At 37.4% G+C, this 13,399-nt stretch overlaps 1 protein-coding gene across 1 annotated transcript in view; it reads left to right on the plus strand.

Moving 5' to 3' along the window:
- Nucleotides 1–13,399, plus strand: part of grin2b (glutamate receptor, ionotropic, N-methyl D-aspartate 2B) — a gene marked incomplete at its 3' end in the record, with an annotated part of 154,446 nt that overhangs the window by 124,476 nt on the left and 16,571 nt on the right. Inside the window, exon 7 of the mRNA XM_015380312.1 lies at nt 8,050–8,242. Coding sequence (XP_015235798.1) covers nt 8,050–8,242 — 193 coding nt within the window. The remainder of the gene's footprint in view (nt 1–8,049; nt 8,243–13,399) is intronic.

Raw genomic sequence — 13,399 nt, forward strand, 5'->3', positions numbered from 1 at the left:
TCAGAGTTCAACAAAAGGTGCATGCTAGCTGTGGGGGTAATTTGCTTTCTTGGTACACTTAATAATTTGCTCTGTGTGTGATGAAGTGCCTTCCAATCTCAGGGGCAATTTCAATGATGCCTTCACTAAGTTGTGCTCTTGGGATCCAGCACATTGTCAAATGTGCATTTTCATTTTCTTTAATTTGTTGTGTTTCTGTTATTTTTTATTTAACTTCTTTTTTTTTTAGTTTCTGACTTATTCTCCACAATCCTCATTCATACCAGCATTCTCTTTGCATTTTGTATTCCACCTCTGTTTGTAGGTTCTCTTGTGTGGTCTAGTCACTCTGCAGGAATGAATACCCAATCACATTGACACGTGTGTACAGAAGTTTAAAGTTAGGGTTTGATAACTGATCAGCTGATAAAAAGAAATAAATAAAAAACTGATCAGCTGATGAATCAGCTGTTGAGTTTCTAAATAAAAAATATAAATAGATAAAAATAAAATAAAATAAGATAGAATCCTCTTTCATATCTCTTAAGGACACATTTAACGTTGTACTTAAAATTTTATTATTTAAATAATTTTAGATTTTAATTTAATAATTTTGATCCAGATTTTGTATAAAAAAACAAACAAAACAAAAAACACTGTAAAACAGTCTTTTAGATGCTAACTTTGAACATTGTTAACTGCTGGTTAACCTGTCACCAGCCTGTCTGGGATTTCCTGCTGCCGTTTGTAGCGGCTTGAAGTGAATGAAAGGTGTTTTGGAGGTTTATGGAAAAACTGCAAATACCAGAATATACAATCAAATCATTTTCATCAGCACGTTGTAACATTTGTTGTTAATTTACAAACTGTTTCGTCATAGTTTATAAAGAATGGTTTAGTGCAATGAAAATGATCAGAGCTCACTGACTTTTTCTTGTATATAACAATCCATTCTCCCAGTTTCTTTTTTTTTTTTAAACCTTTGGTGCTTTATTTTACATATGCACACAGTTCTGCAAAAGCGATAATAGCTTGCATGTCTGTCTCCCAAAAAACCCTCCTGGATCAGCTTTTCTGATTGGATGATGCTCTGCGTCAAGCTGCAAAAGCTCAGATTTTTGAACTCCATCATCAAACGGTGGGAAGCTCGGACGCTGGGATGCCAGAATGCTCGGATATGCACCAGGACCTCTCTAAGCTGCTTAACACCATTCGCTGTAGACTTTGCATGTAAAGCTGATGCTTTGATGCTCAGAACACATTCGGTATGAACAAACCTTTAGACTAGCACCCAGGTTTTGTTCGTTATCAGTCTTGGACTGCTCCAATCTGTTTGGAGAAATAAAGCCATAATATTGCTACCCATTTTGGGTTGGTCTTGAACGCTTTACGTTGGACAAGATGGATTCTCATGTGTTTGTGAACAAGCCAATGCTGAGATAATTCAGCTTCATAAAAATATTACTTTATACACAGTTTGCATGTTCTGGGTACTCCAGCTTCCTCCAACAGTGCAAAAACAGGACTGGGATGGATGGATGGATGGATGGATGGATGGATGGATGGATGGATGGATGGATGGATGGATGGATGGATGGATGGATGGATGGATAGACAGACTTGGTTTTTCATATTAAATGTAATTAATATTACTTTTGGTTTTATTTAGTTTACTAAATCTTACTACATGTAGCTGAAAAAAATAAGAAATGTTTATTCCAAGAACCCAAAAATAAACCAGATCTTCAAAGCTGCAAGAGATGCTAGTTATGCTAATGTAGCTTATCTTTAAACTCCTCCTGCATTTCCCCATAAAAATAACTTAATTTGAATACGTTTCTGCTTATATTTTTTTAAACAAACAATACACAACAGATTCAGTTCAGTTCCATTCAAACACTTTGTTGTTAAAAACAATCATAAATATTTTTAACAGGAAAGTGACCACTAAAGAAGAGAAAAAAGTCTGAGCTTTGTGAGACAGACTTTCCTATGAGTATTGATGATCACCATTCTAATTTTGCTCTTACTAAAAAACGTAAAATATAATTCTGTTATGAAAAAGGAAACTTTTTAATTGATGAAATTATTGTAATACAATTTGACTGTAATGACTATAATTGTTCTGTCTGTAGACATCTGCAGATTTAGGGACACATCTTCCAGTTTCATGAAGATTAACACACATCTGCCTTGGTTAAAATACATGTTTCCTTTCTCAGTGGCTAAGGGATATAGACCATTACATTATGCCTAATTATACTCCAAGGAAACAGAAAAGATACAATAATTACTAACTAAAGGTGAAGTTAGAAAAGGTTTTAATCACTATAATTATGTATTTACATTTTTAAAGATAACTGTTAAAAAAAGCCTTTAGTTGTTGTTAATACTGGTTTTGTAAAACAACACCTTTTTTGCAATTTCTTCTTCTTATGGTGGATTTTAACAGAAATGTCAGCAAATTAAAGATTGGATCTTAGTAAATGTTTTCAATGGGGTGTCATCATGCAGCAATAAAAGAGGAATATTTTTAAGGCTTTTTGCACATCCTTACTAGTAATGTCAATAGCTGGTAATGATGGTGTTTAAATTGTTTGCTTGCATACTCTGTATCGGAGCATATTACAGGAAGACAATATTATTAATCAGCACCAGCTTCTTTCTGGTAAAAGGCCTCACAGAAGCGGAAGCGCAATTCAGTGTAAACGTCACTTATTCATTTGACTGTGTTTTGACATTTACACATGTCCTGAGAGAGGTATGAATCCATACGCATCAGGCAGCATGTTCCCATGATGCCTAGGAAAACACCTCAGAGCATGCATCACTTACACTTACATACATCCCCACTGCTTTCAAGATAGGAATCGTTCCCATAAGAAACCAGAAGTGACGTTTGTAAAAAAGGAACAATATGGAAGAGAGCATGAAGAAAGTGTCAAGACTGTGTGATTTCTAGATGTGGTCCTGAAGGGCCGGAGCTGTCAGTGCCGAGGCCCCGTGAGGACGGCAGGTTGCCAGGCCGCCTGTCTATTTATGCCCACTGACATGCTAGCGGACTGGCTGACATGTGGTCATACACTGTCAGATCGATGCAGATCAAATGAAAGACGCAGAGAGGGACAGAGTAAATGAAAGACAGAGAAATGGACAGCAAGGAAAACTGGCAGGAGGACTTAACCTGTGCCTCTAATCCATAAGACTGTAACATACTGAAAAGGACATCCTGCAGATTTTATGAGCTTGTACTGGAGTTTACGAGTTCTTCAAAAACTGAATTCGTATTTAAAGGTTTGATGTAAAGCATTTGCTTTACAGCAGCTGCCTGTCTTACCTGGCATCCTGCTTCAGGCCTAAATGTTTAGGTTGTCGCTACTGGAGGGATCCAATGTGCTACAAGAATAGATCCCTCTGAATGGTGCATCACCTCCTATTTGCAGAATTTTAATCTTCAAGATGCACAGCTATGAAACTCTGATAACCCTGATAGATTTATACAGTGGTGCTGATACAATGCTATCAATAACAGGCCAGATGAAGATCTTTTTCTATTTACGACACTTTGAGTTCAGTTGTGAACCTAAGCAGAGGGTGGTTTCAGTTATTTTTTTGATAACAAGTAGCTAAAAGTATATTCTTACAGTTCTTTTTGGTTTTTGTGACAATATCACCCTGAAATTCAATGCAGTTTACTGTAAATATATGTGATATACCAGCACAGAGGGAAACATGACACATGTCACTTTTACAAATTAAAATACACTTTTAATAAATAAAAAAGTAGAGTTATGTATTTGTATCTCTGAAACCTCCAAATAAGATCCAGTACTAGCAACTGCCAAGAGATCTCCCCTACTTAGTATGCAGTTTGTAAAATGCAGTTTCATACAGTATCAGTGAATAAAATCAGCTGAACTGCAAAGATGTCAAATGATTTTTCTAAGATTTTAGCGAGCAAACAGCACTGGGAAGCTGCAGGGATCCATAACTCAGGTGGGAAGGAACTTTTGACAGCAATTCTCTTAGTGTTGCACTTCATAAATTAACCATTTATGGAAGAATGGCTGGATGAAATCTTTTGTTGAAAGTCAGCCATACAGTAAAGTGTCTGCTGCAGACACTGTATGGGGCAGATCGTTTTCCGTGTGTTAGGCATAACGGCCTCCTGCTAACAGTTTATTACTGGCCCTTTCGGCAACACAGCAGATATATTCTAGACAGTCCTCAGGTGATATAAAACCAAGATTGAACTTCTTACTCTACTCTAAGAACTAACTTTGCACACCAGCATGAAAATGCATCTCCATACATGAAAGATGGCAGCTGTGGCAGCATCATGCTGTGGGAACCTGGTTAGAGCTAATAGGATGATGGATCTGACAATAAGGAAACTTTTAGAGGCTGCAAAAGACTTAAGTCATAAGCTCACTCTCCAGTTGGATGCTGACTTTAGATACATAATAAAATTGTTTTAATTGAAGGAAATGTATGTTTTATGTCTTAAAAGTCCACGATTTTAAGAATTTACCACAAAATAACAATGCATCAGACTGGTGACCGCTTCAAAATACATTTACTTCATGTTATATTTATTAATAAATATATATATGTTTGTGTCTTTTTTTAAATAAATTTGTTCTTTGAAAATGAAAACTTAATTACTTAATTCATACATTTAACTGTATCCCCACTTTGGGAACCTCTTTCCTGTGACTGGTTTTAATTCAGAAATGGTTCTACAAATATCACCACCCAAGCTGCTCCAACACCATATTCTAAAATGATTCCTGGTAGAATTAGAGTTGTTGTAAGTCAGGCTGGAGAAGAGTGATTAGATCCAAACACAATCAAATCATGACACCAGCTTGTCATTAAAAGGAGATAAACATTGTGCACCAGGCTGCACACACTGTGTCTCATCAATTAATGGGGATGATTTGTCATTGGTTAATTACACTATGGATGAAAATCACAAAATAGATTTGAATACAAAATGACAGCAGTTGATCAGATACATAACTGGGAGATTTTCCAAATATATCGACATTTATCGTTCTTTTTTGTCTTTATTTTTAGATTATTATTGTATCAAAACAAAATACTGGCCAAAAGCAAATTATTAGCTGTGAGCTGGTGAGTTTTGTTGAAACAAGCTGTATGAAAATGGCAAAGTTGTATGATAAATCATTATCTAGAGCTTTAAATATTTATGTTGAATGGTTTAAACATCTGTTTACAAAATGGTATAAAGGAGAATATCAGGCTTCCTGGCAATAGTTAGCCAGGTTTCCCCATGAGAACCTGCAGAGATCTCTGAGACAGCTGGCCAATAAAAAAAAAAATCAACACACAAAAAAAAAACATAAATACAAACACGTGTTTTTAAAGATTTGAAACTAGGATTTAGACAAGGCAAATGGACAGGCAGAAGACAGTACAAAGGCCAGCAGACACAGACAAAGATATAAACAGACAGATGGACAAACTAAGAAAGGTGATAGACACTCAGCCAGGCAGAATGTGACTGGTATTTATCCACTCTGAAGCCTCCCTGAATCATAAATCTATACCCAGTTTCCTGTCTTGAATGAAAGAAATGCTTCTCCTTTCTGTAAGACCTTTTTTTGTTGCAATGACACATTTACTGCATGTATTTCCGCCTGAAAGATTTCTTCTGTTTTTTTGTTTTGTTTTTTTTTTGTTTTTTTTCGTCTCAATCAAATGAGTCAGGTCATCAAACAAGTGTTTAAACCAGATAATGATTTACTTTACTAAGGAACAGGGGCATAGCCAAACAATTTCCATATGGATGGCGAGCAGAGACAGAGGGTGGCTGAAATCATATAGAACCAATTCAGGGTCGGTCTACATTAATCACACTGTACATAAATGAGCACAACATCAACATACCTTAAATAAATCACTGACGACAGATTAGACCTTGCTAATAAAAATGTTTACACATGATGTCTGATTAAAGCTATAGTGGAAAATAATTTTTAGGCTTTGAGTTCTGAGTCGATCATCTTATCTATTGATTGTTCCGCATGCCAATTTCTGTGACATGGACCTAACACCGATGTGTGCTCCTACTGCGCAGCTTCAGCTATTAATTGTAGCCACACTTCTCTCCCTGCATACGTTTAAAAAGGCTGAGTTGCACGAGGCAAACAGTCTCCAGAAGGCTCCAGAAGAAAGCAATGAGTCCAAAGTATATCTAGGAGATTCTTTTGCATAATGGCGCGTAAGAGTGTGTTGTGATCTTGCATATGGGCAATTACTCAGAAAGAGAATTGGGCATTTCTTACATTTCCTGAAAAAACCTCCTCTATACCTTTAATCAATGAAGGCTCTGCATATAATTAGTATATGCATACTTTAATACGTACATTAAATGGCTTTTTTTGTTATATATCTGTAATAAGATATGAGACTTCCGAATGTTTAACTGAGACACATACCTCTCCTTTCTCCCCCAAAACAAACAAAAACTAGTTCAGACGAGTGTATAAACTCTACATTTGTCATCCTTAATGTTAGTATATTAATGTATTTTTCCTCTCCTTTCCTTGTTAATTCTGTATACTAAGAATTAAAAAAGTTAGATTAGTTAAGAATTTCCACTACTGCTGCCACCCTTTTGAGCTGAACTGCTTCTTGTCTTACGTCCACATGGGAAGAATAAATCACCTTGTAGGCCCCTGTTAAGGAAGGCTATTCAGACCTGCCATGCCCTTTGTGTACAGGCGGAAGCACCTTAGCTTAATAACTGGTTGTACCACCCTTCGTAGCAAAAACTGCTATCAAGTGTTTGTGATCACTAGCATTAGGTCTTTTACATCTAAGTTAAAATATATGGCTCTTCAGATGTGTCTTAAATCAACATAACAAAGGTACTTCTAGCCTTTCAGGTCATGCTGCAGACTTTTAATTAGTTTCTCAATAATCTTTGTTAAGTGCTCTTGTTGGAGCCCTTTAGCGATGGACTTTTTGATATTTTTCAGGTATTGTGTGCTTCATAACCCAAGACTGCTTTTAATCATGGTTTTCTGCAGAATAGTAGAATTTATGGTTCGATCAGCTTTATGATCACTAAAGCAAATGTGACAGAAACACCTTTTCTTTTCAGTCAACTGTGGTTTTCATCTTTAAACTGTCCTGGCTATCTTTCCACGTCCCTTATTGATATACTGAGCTCTGCCCTTAACTGAAAGAAGACCTTCATTGGCAGACATCATTCTGGGTTCTTCACTTCTTTCTGTCATAGTGGGCTTTAAAGATCTGACCCACATGCAGAGAACCACTCAGAGACCAAGGGTAAAAGTTTAACACATTTATTGTAGGTATGCAAACACAGATGGAGATTAAAACTCTATGGGGAAACAATGCTGGAACTCAGCAGACTGGTGAACCGCAACCGGAAACTTCTTGGTTTATCCTTGAATCCAGTTTGTGGGGGTTTTATCCAGAGAAGAGGGAACTCGTTGGAGAGCGGACAGGCAGACATACATTCGACCCAGAGGAGTAAAGGAGCGGACTGTCACCTGGTTTTCCAGGGTTGGACTTGAACGGATCATGTGGAGGTTTTCCTCTTGCTCAGTGAGACTCAGTAAATCCTTCCACGGGTAGAAGGTCCAGGCTTATCCAGTAATACAGGAAGTCTTCCCAATCCTGGCAAACACTCTGGCGTCGAGGTGGTGACAGCCCGCTGCTCAAGTACTCCTCTGGTAATGACCCAACGAGCCACAGGTGTGCAGGGAGGCCCAACGAGGACAGGGCACCGCCTGGTGGTGGAGAGAGGAAAACGCAAAAAAACAACCTACACAAACTGGAATCCTAACACTTTCTGAGATATTTAGCTTCTTCCTGTTAAGTAACTTTCTTTTTCATTTAACAGGTCTGGCATTTAATCTCTCTGAGTCCTTATTCAAACCCAAAAAATTGGTTTCTCGGTTCCTTCACAATAAACCAATTAAGTTGGGTTCACTCATGGTTTCTATTTAGGGTCTTGTTTTTTTCAAAGCTTCTTCGAATCACATTTCTTTTCCCCTTGCTTTGTCCACACAGGTCTGCTCTCCGTATCCTACGACGAGTGGGACTATGGTCTGGAAGCCCGTGTTCGGGATGGTGTGGCCATCATCACCATGGCAACTTCCACGATGATGATGGACCGTGGACCTCATACGTTGCTGAAATCAGAATGCCATGGAGCTCCAGAGAAGAAAACCCCAATCTCAGGCAACCCCAATGAAGTCCTCAGGTAAGAACAAGTTGAGCTTCTAATTAACCTTTAGTTTAGCTGGAGACCTTTTTTTGGGACTCTCTAATGGAAAAACATCAGTACCATATTCCAAAAAAAAAAAAAAATATTAAAAACAGTCCACTGGACTTGGTTTCCAAATTTGAAGATGTTTCACTTCCCATCCAGGAAGCTTTTTCAATTCAAAATGTCAGGAATAGCATTCAGTTCGAAGTTTTATACAACAGCCCATCAAAGTCCTGTTTTTGTTTTGAAAACATGCAAAGTGGAACAGACAAAGGGGTCAAACCATTTGGAATGGGGGTCGTTTGGCGTCTTTTGTTAGACTGCAATACCCCATACCCAAAACCATTCCTCACTGTATATGCTTTACCTACTGTAAAGTTTTGTTTTATAATTTTATGGTAAATCATTTATTTTGAAAAGTGGTACTTGTGCCTTAATATTGCAATAATTTTATTTTGTTGTATTTAATTTTCTACCATAAAACACCAGAGTTTGCACATAACTTTCTATCAAAATATATAACCCTAAGTATTCAATCAGATGTTATGAGGCAACAATTATGCAGCACATAAGCAGCCATTTTTTCAAACCCTTTTCTTATTCTTACATAAGTAAAATTTTTTGGTATCTTACCATGGAGTGAATTATGTCCTACAGTAGTATTATTGTAAGTAAATATGTGTTGTACATGGAAATTTAAAAAATGAATTAATAAACATGATTTCTGATAAAAATTAAATACAATCAAAAAAGTTGCTGTTTTCCTATGTTAGATTTTTCTTAAATATATATTTTCGTGTCTTTTTCAACCTTTTTTTAAACTTTTTTCTCAGATTTCATATTCTATTTTTTCACATTTCTCTCTTTCAGATTGTGTTTTAAAATTAAAATTTGGTTGAAACGACGTTTTTAACGTCAAGCTTTCATCTAGAGTGAAGAATAATGATCTTTGCAGAAAAAAAAAAATACACCTTTCTTCCTCCCTCAAAAGGAGAGCCCTTCTTGAGAACTCAAGAGAAATAAAATAAAAACAAAAACTTGAAAATATATATATTCTGTTTAATTTTTAAAAAAACAAAATTCGAGAAAACAGCTATTATTATAACTCAAAACCTATTTTTCATTTCAAAGTTTTTCATAGTTCCATTTGTAATATTCACAGTAATAACAAAAAAAAAACAACTACTCCATACTCTACCCAGATAAGTTATTTCTCTGTCATTCAGTTTATTTTGTACAGTTCATCAGTAGCTTTGGAAACAAAACAGTCCCACAGCTTGATACTACCACTTCTTTGGTTGACAGTGGGTTATGTCTAGAGCCTTTAAAGCCTCCACTTGTCGTGCTGACTTTGTACCTCTATTTTCTGACTGAAAAGTATTTAAACCAACCCAAAGTGTTGTAGAACAAGTGGCTTATTTCTTGGTTAGGAATGAAAGCTAACTTCAGTGTGGAAATGAATGTTGTCCCAGCAGATTTTTTTTGTTTTTGTCCTATGATTATTTCACACCTCATATACAAAAGGTTTAAATGCTTCCTCTAAGGCCAGAAAAAAATCTGACATTCATCCCTTTGGTGAATATTTTTGAAACTGTTGTTGCAAAAAAAAATTAAACTAATTATAACCTGTTTATCAAAAAATGTAGTTAAGAGGAATAGTGGCTGTGCTGCAGGGACAATACAATGTTTTATGCAGAAATTGAGCATCTTTAACTAAAACTAACGCAAAACACCTTCAAGTCTACAGGCAATGAATCACAGCAGGTGTCTCATTTGCATTCGTTTACACACATTAACATGACATTGATTAATTAAGGTGATATAATGCCACACGCAGCTGCTTTGAAAAGGACGGATTCAGGTTGTTCAGCATCAGTGTTTCAGTCTGCTTTAGATCAGCACATTTGGCAGAGGCAGCAGATGCTGCCACGTAATCCTTAACATGCAAAACTCCTAACCTCTGTCCAGCTTACACTTAAAGATCCCCTTGTTCTCCCAATAAAAAAAAAACAACCTAATCCCACCCCTTCAGCTATCCTTTCTAGAAGCGGGCCTTTTAAACTGGTTCTGAAGCGTGCCGTTCTGCGCTGTCTAATTGGTCCCAGTGGCGTTTCAGTCTACGAACACTATCCCCTGTTTTGTCGTGCTCCAGAGCACAGCTCGGGGCTGTATTCAGGAGTAGTTTCACCTTCCTGCCACTGTGCATGTCTGCTCATTGTGTGAGGGTTTAATACTGAGGAACAGGCTGTCAGAGAAAGAACAGGTATGTCTGTCTGTGGAGCAGGAGCAGCTCTGGCTGAGATCTGTTTGCTGTAGAGATTGTCAGAGCTTCTGTGCCGGTTGGGTTGCTGTTGTGACAAAATCACCCTCCCACTGGTGACTTTACACATACTGCTTTGAAACACAGCTGAAGGGACACACAGGAAAGAATTTTAGACCCTTAAAGATAATACTGTAGTAGTCCCTGCTCTTGGCTGGGTTTATCAAAGCTCCTAGTAAATATACCCATAACACCAAGACTTTTCACAACAGCAAACAGTGCATAATCATTAGGTGGGGGGAAATATTTAGAAATAAAACTCTTGAAAGTGTTGTTCATATCTAGATTCAGGCTAATCTAATCATTGGAAGCTGATCCTCTTGCTGTTAGATCCGGACAAGATATTTTGACTGGACTTTGTCTAACATATCGCTTCGACGTAAAACATTCCATGCAACTCTGGATGTATATTTAGGGTTGTAACACACCAGTATCAATACATTTACATCCTCTATATGTCCACATTTATCTCCACCCATCTGCACATAAGCTCACAGACAGCCTCCCTGTTCCTCTGTAAGACAAGCATCCTCTTAAGCATGATGCTGTAACTAGTACATGTCACTGTGAGGAATGGCATATTTGATTGATGTTTAGTTTTTTTTTTTTACAGATAGTGTTTAAGATTTTAGTTGGTTCTGACAAGAGCCCACCAGCCTAAAGCAAACTTTAAATGGAGCTAATGATGACTTTCCTTTAACAAAAGCTGTTTTTTTTTTTGTTAATTGAGCTGTTCTATAAAAATAAATGGCAGAATATCTCACCTAAACTTTGAATCTCTGCAGCTCCTCAAAAGTGACTCTAGCTTTTATCTGGTTAATCCTCGCCTTGTCAGGACTGTCTTAATAGGTTTGCACCTGTGCTATTTCTTCTTTCAGATGATGAACGGCACAGATTTCTGTGAAAATTTGTTTTATGGGTTTCATTTTATAACCTACCCCTGCGTTAAACCTGCCCCCAACCAATTTAGCTGGAGTACATGCTGTGTTTATTGGTCCTCATGATGCTGATTATGCTCTAATCTTCTATTCTACGCCGGGGTTCCACTGGAGGTGAAGTTGTGCCACGGTTTTTGTCAGGTACCCTGTTGCACCTCTCTATAGCAGTGTAATTATAGGCTGTGAATAGGTCAATAAACAAATAAAGTGGTTAATTGGACAGTACCGTCTTGTCTTCCTGCCCTTTCTAATCAGCTTACTGTACCTTGTTTTTCTTGGATCAGATTAGAGTCTTTTTTAAACATTTTATTCAGATACACATAATTATTATGGCTGTTGATTAATTGCATCAACAGAAAGTTTTCTTACAGCATATGTAGTCTTTTAGTTCTGAACTCCACCGGATCCACTTTTCTTTAGATTAAAATTACTTCCTTCCCAAATGACATGCTCTGCTCCCTTTTTATGTGGAGATGGTGCTGTATGCTGCAGAACATCAGTGCATCTAGGATGTTCAGACATGGACCGCAGTGCACAGAGTGGAACAGCTCTAACTGAGTGGAATGGCTGTGGTCAGCTGCAAAGGCGCAAATGCACCTTACTTGAAACATGTACATGTTACTTTTATAGTACACTGCACTTTGAAGTTATTGGCTAATTTGCAAAAATAAAATTGAGGAACAGCAAATGATCGTTTTAAAATGTTTAGTGAACATTTTGAGGTTCCTTGGCAGGTCTGGTGGCGGCACATCCCCAGGGCTCTGACCTGCAGAAATTACAAGTATAAATGTGCAGATTACTGTCAAAAGTGCCATGTACATGTTTCAGGTAAGGTTTATGTGTGTTATTTTCCAGTAACAACTGGGCCTTCATTCATTTTAATGAGGTTCTTCTCGAGTAAAGAGATCTGAACAGAAATGCACTCCATACTTTTCAGAGTTTTGCCTCAGTTTTTTTCATTATTTGTTCACTGATGATTTTGGCTGTTATGCTAAATGTAAAAATGTTAAAAGCTTATTGAAATGAATCCAAACCACTTTTGTTTGATTTGTTTTTTTTTTTTTGTTTGTTTTTGCTGTAAACCACATCACGCTTTGGCACCAATAGAACCACGCTGGACTGCTTATAAACCCGACCTTAACCACAGCCCTCTGAGTTTAGCTGTGTTCTCCTCCGCTCTGTAGTTTTACTCCTTCTTGAGCCTTAGCTTTTGTTTCAGCACACTGCTTTGAACCAGCAGTGGAGTTCATGGCGACTGCTGCCCCTAAAGTATAATCTGTTAGTGTTCCTGACTCCAGCCTGTTGTGAGCAGCTTTGTTCAACACAACTCTTCTCTTCTCATACATCTGTTTTCACCTCTGTAGATTGCCGCTCACCCCTCCTGTCCTCTCTTCCTGGTGATTTTCCTCTCATCTCCACCATTCTGCCCCTCCCCAGCCCTCATCTGCACTTCAGACCCACAGTTTTATAATCAACTTAGCTGTGTAGTTGATTAGATCAGTTGCGAGTGCTGCTGAGATCCTTCGCCCCTCGCTGCCTTAACTAAATTTGTTTGGTGATAACCTTTGTCTTCAAGTGTTCAATCAAGAGATTAGCAATTGGCCAAGAGTTTATCTGCTTTGAACTAAACAGAACGTTTAGTCGAGGGGAGGGACGTTGCCCTTTCTGGTCAGTTTATAACTTAGGGAATAAAAAACAGATAGATGAAGAGAGAGTGACCAGCTATGCAGGACATTTTGAAAAGAAAAATCAGTAAATTATGCAGATTAATTGGGATTGGGAATTTGGCTGGTTATTTTAAAAATGTTTTATATAATGTCTGATTATTTTTATCCATCTCATACAATAGATATTACTGCCTTTTAAACAGTTCGATTAATAAAATTTTGATAT

Source organism: Cyprinodon variegatus, unplaced genomic scaffold (genome assembly GCF_000732505.1).
Source record: "Cyprinodon variegatus isolate N-32 unplaced genomic scaffold, C_variegatus-1.0 Scaffold11, whole genome shotgun sequence".
In the NCBI taxonomy this organism is placed as follows: Eukaryota; Metazoa; Chordata; class Actinopteri; order Cyprinodontiformes; family Cyprinodontidae; genus Cyprinodon; species Cyprinodon variegatus.